This window comes from Varanus komodoensis, unplaced genomic scaffold (assembly GCF_004798865.1).
Source record: "Varanus komodoensis strain SLA01 unplaced genomic scaffold, ASM479886v1 scaffold136, whole genome shotgun sequence".
In the NCBI taxonomy this organism is placed as follows: Eukaryota; Metazoa; Chordata; class Lepidosauria; order Squamata; family Varanidae; genus Varanus; species Varanus komodoensis.
Window position 1 is genome coordinate 61855 of NW_025335395.1, and position 4038 is coordinate 65892.

At 46.2% G+C, this 4038-nt stretch overlaps 1 protein-coding gene across 1 annotated transcript in view; it reads left to right on the top strand.

The window, feature by feature from the left end:
• Positions 1-3319, top strand: part of LOC123019743 (vomeronasal type-2 receptor 26-like) — a 19761-nt gene extending 16442 nt beyond the window's left edge. The window contains exons 3-4 of the mRNA XM_044422805.1: positions 743-869; positions 2403-3319. Coding sequence (XP_044278740.1) covers positions 743-869; positions 2403-3319 — 1044 coding nt within the window. The remainder of the gene's footprint in view (positions 1-742; positions 870-2402) is intronic.
• Positions 3320-4038: the final 719 nt, after the last annotated feature.

A 4038-nucleotide genomic window follows, 5' to 3' on the forward strand; every position in this document is an offset into this window, starting at 1 on the left:
AGCACCCCAATTCTGGTCTGCTTTGCAGTGACCCAGGGTACAAGTCCCGAGTGAGTGTTCCCAGCATTTGCAACGTGCTTGCCAGGAATTGTGTAAGTGGTGTCCTCTTCCACTTACAAAATGTCAATGCTATCTTTTTCCAGGGAATGAATAGAAGCAAATGGTCTTCAGCAGGAAAGGAAGAATGAAATGAGCATCCCACTCTGCCCAGTGAAGACCGTTCTTCAGCATCACTGATACTGCCTGGGTTCATGGATTTTAGACTATGCTTCTATTCAGCAGAAATTGGTGGTCTGTGTGTACTGGGTACTACAGCAACCCTTTGGGATAGAAAGCATGCCTTTTCCATGCCATTCGCGGCAGCTGCTTGTCCTGCAGTTGATGCAGAAGAAGGTTGCTGCTTGTGCAACCTTCCTTGCATGAACGGTCATGGACTTCCTCTTGGCTCCACTCCCTTGCAAGACTGGTCCAAGCAGGAGAGGAAGGCAGCAAATGCTAGAGGGTTGAGTTCGCTAGGTTTTGCCCTAGCCAGCTCTCTTCCAAGTTTTCTAGGGCACACACAGGAGCATGGGCTCCTAATGAAGAGGAGAAAGGGCCAGGCATCGAAGGCTCTAGAGTTAGAGTTGCCATGAAAAGGGAGACCTAGCGATCATATAGGACCATTTCATCCTCTGGGATTCTTTTCCATGGAAGCAGAAAGTCTGCAGACCTTTTCCTTGATGCTCCTTCTATTCATTACCAGGCCATGCCTCGTTCCAGGTGCGTTGAGAGTTGTCACCCGGGAAGTGCCAAGAAGATCCGGGAAGGTGAGCTGCCTTGCTGTTATGCTTGTGTTCCATGTGGAGAGGGGACCATCTCCTCGCAGGAAGGTAAGTGGCCTCAGAAGATAGGCTGTTCCTTTTGAGATACAGGCAAATACTTGAATCAGCTCAAGTTTGTACAAATCAACAGAGCATCTCTTAGATCTCACATCAAATGGGGAAGGGACCAGAGTGAGGGCGTTTTTGGTTTTGGCTACTAATGGACTCCCCTACCTCCCTGTGAAAGTATTTAGGCATCAGTGGAGAAGGCTTTAAAGAAACATTCATTTTCCTGAATCTGCTCTGAATAAGTGTGTCAAGCATTCTGCTGAATCTCTTTACTTTCTTTGATATCCTTTGTGTTTATCTAAAATGTACATTTTATGCATTTCACCAATCTGCTCTCATCCTGATGATTTTTTTTTCTCATGGGAGTGATCCCAAGCATTGAAAATAAAAAATGATCCTCTCAAAGATTCCCAATGAAGGTTTTAAGGCTTCATTCTTTGTTTACCCATTAGGCTTTCACACTGGCCTTTTTCAGGAAAAACCTCAAGATGGCATTATTCTTCCCTTTCTGAGTGTGGGTTTAGTTGTAAGATGGACTCTCTCTTTAAACAGGCGTGTGGGAACCATGAGTTCCTGCTGCATTTCATTCCCCCACCCCACTGGACTTCAGATCCCAGTTGTATGTAAAGGATTGAGCCTGAGGGATTTTGTTCCTTGGCTATGCTCATGGATTCAGCTGATCATGTGAATGTTAGATGATTAGCTGGAAAGATGGGAAAATGAGAGAGAGAGAGAGAGAGAGAGAGAGAGAGAGAGAGAGAATCAGTAATGACATTCAGCTTCTTTCTGCGTGGCTATTTAATTCTCTTGTGAGCTCTTCCTTTGGAAGCTCTTTACACTCTGTACCATGAATTGCATCTCACTGCCATAAGCATCCTTGTTTTACTATACCTTTCTGGAAAAATGTCCAAAGGGCTTCCTCATCCACCTTTCTGGCAAGATATGATTAGCTTTGAACCACACCTTTAGGAACATAATGTCTTACATGAAATTCCCTAGGGAAACCTAGAATGATAATTTTCCAGACCTGTGTATCAAGGTTTTGAAGTACATACTTGACACAGTGATCATTCCCCAATACTTGAGAAATGGCTCAATCACACATTTAAATACACTTTTTGAGCTGGAATACAACAGTCTCACTTGGGGGATGTGGGATAGAAATACTCCTGTGTTCTCAGCAACAGTCCTTTCAAGTCAGCATGTTTTCAGTGAATACCATCCAGGTCATTGTGACAACTATTTTTCATGCTAATCATACACAATCCTTTATGAATATAGCTGTGACTTTGAGCATCTTTAATGCAGTTGCTTACTTTCCCCATTCAGCATTTGACATTTGCATATTAAAATAAGACATCTCAGATTGTTTTAAGAAAGGTAGGTTTATGCTTTCACAATAATCATCCCACCTAATTCAATAAAGTAAAATGAAGAATTCCCGCCCCCTTCCCCCAAGAGAGAGAGAGAGAACAGAAACTGTTCTGGATGTGTGATTGCTGTCATTGTTGCTGATGTCATTCTCTGTTTCAGATGTGGAGCACTGTAGAAAGTGTCCAGAAGAGCAGCATCCAAACAAGCACCGAGATCAATGCGTGCCCAAGATAGTAAACTTCCTGTCATATGAAGAACCTTTGGGGATCATCCTGGCTTCCTTTGCACTAAGCTTGTCCGTAATGACAGGCTGCATATTAGGAATCTTCATGAAATGCCTGGAAACACCACTAGTCAAAGCCAACAACCGGGACCTCTCCTATGTTCTCCTGGTCTCCCTCCTCCTGTCTTTTTCATCCTCCTTCTTGTTCATTGGCCAGCCAAGCAAAGTGACCTGCCTGCTCCGACAAACAGCCTTCAGCATCATCTTCTCAGTGGCTGTTTCTTCAGTGCTGGCCAAAACCATCACTGTGGTGCTGGCCTTCCTGGCTACTAAGCCAGGGAACAAGGTGAAGAGGTGGCTTGGGAAGATTCTGGCCAACTCCATTGTCTTTTCCTGTTCCAGTGTCCAACTGGTCATCTGCTCCATCTGGCTGAGCATGGCTCCCCCTTTCCCTGATCCGGACATGCACTCCCAAGCTGAACAGATCATCCTACAGTGCAATGAAGGGTCTGTCACATGGTTTTACAGTGCCCTTGGCTACATGGGCTTCCTGGCTGCCATCTGCTTCACAGTGGCCTTCCTGGCCAGGAAGCTGCCTGGGGCCTTCAACGAGGCCAAGCTGATCACCTTCAGCATGCTGGTTTTCTTCAGTGTCTGGGTGTCCTTTGTGCCCTCCTACCTGAGCACCAAGGGCAAGTACATGGTGGCGGTGCAGGTCTTCTCCATCTTGGTCTCCAGTGCGGGGCTGCTGGGCTGCATCTTCATTCCCAAGTGTTACATTATTGTACTGAGACCTGACCTGAATACAAAGGAGCACCTCATGATGAAAACTCAGCTTGGCATCTGTTCCTGAGTACTGGAGATGGTTTACAGTTCTGAGTCAGAGTCAGAACCATAGTGTGCAGGCAAAATAGAAACATGAAGGAGATCTAACAACTTTTCCGTTCTTTTATATTGTAAGCTAAGATTAAAATGGTGCATTTTGTTGACCCATAGTAACTTCTCCAAAAATGTTGTGGCTTAATAGGTTCTAGTTAGATCTTGGGTTGCTCCAGAAACATGGAACCAAATGGCATGATCCAAGCTCTTCCTCCCCTTCATTGGACCAGAGCCTCTCGAAAGGAGGGAGCTGCTGCCCTGATTCCCCACATTCTGGCTGCATCAGCACCACTGCAGGGGGCTCAGTCTCTGGCTCAGCAGGCATCAGATGGCCAAGAAACCAGCATTTCCTCTAAAGCAGGTGCTGCTCTAGAACTGGAGCAGTTACTGCATACTGAGTCACTGACTCTCTTGGTTAAGCGGCAGGAGGACTAGATGATTCCTGCAGGGCCTCTCCAAGCACACTTGCCCCAATGTGTGGTGCCTCTCAGGCACGTTTCTCAAAGGAATCCCCGATGTAGAGAGGGGAAGGCAGGCAGGCCAAGATCTGCTCAGGTCTTGCTGTGGCTGGAATCAGGGCTGGCACATGCCTTCTCCCATTCACTGCCCTGTGAGACAGAGGCCTGCAGTATCTTATTTCAAATGCTGTGTTTCTTTCCTCCTTTCTTTGAATGTCCAGTCACCTCACCTGTG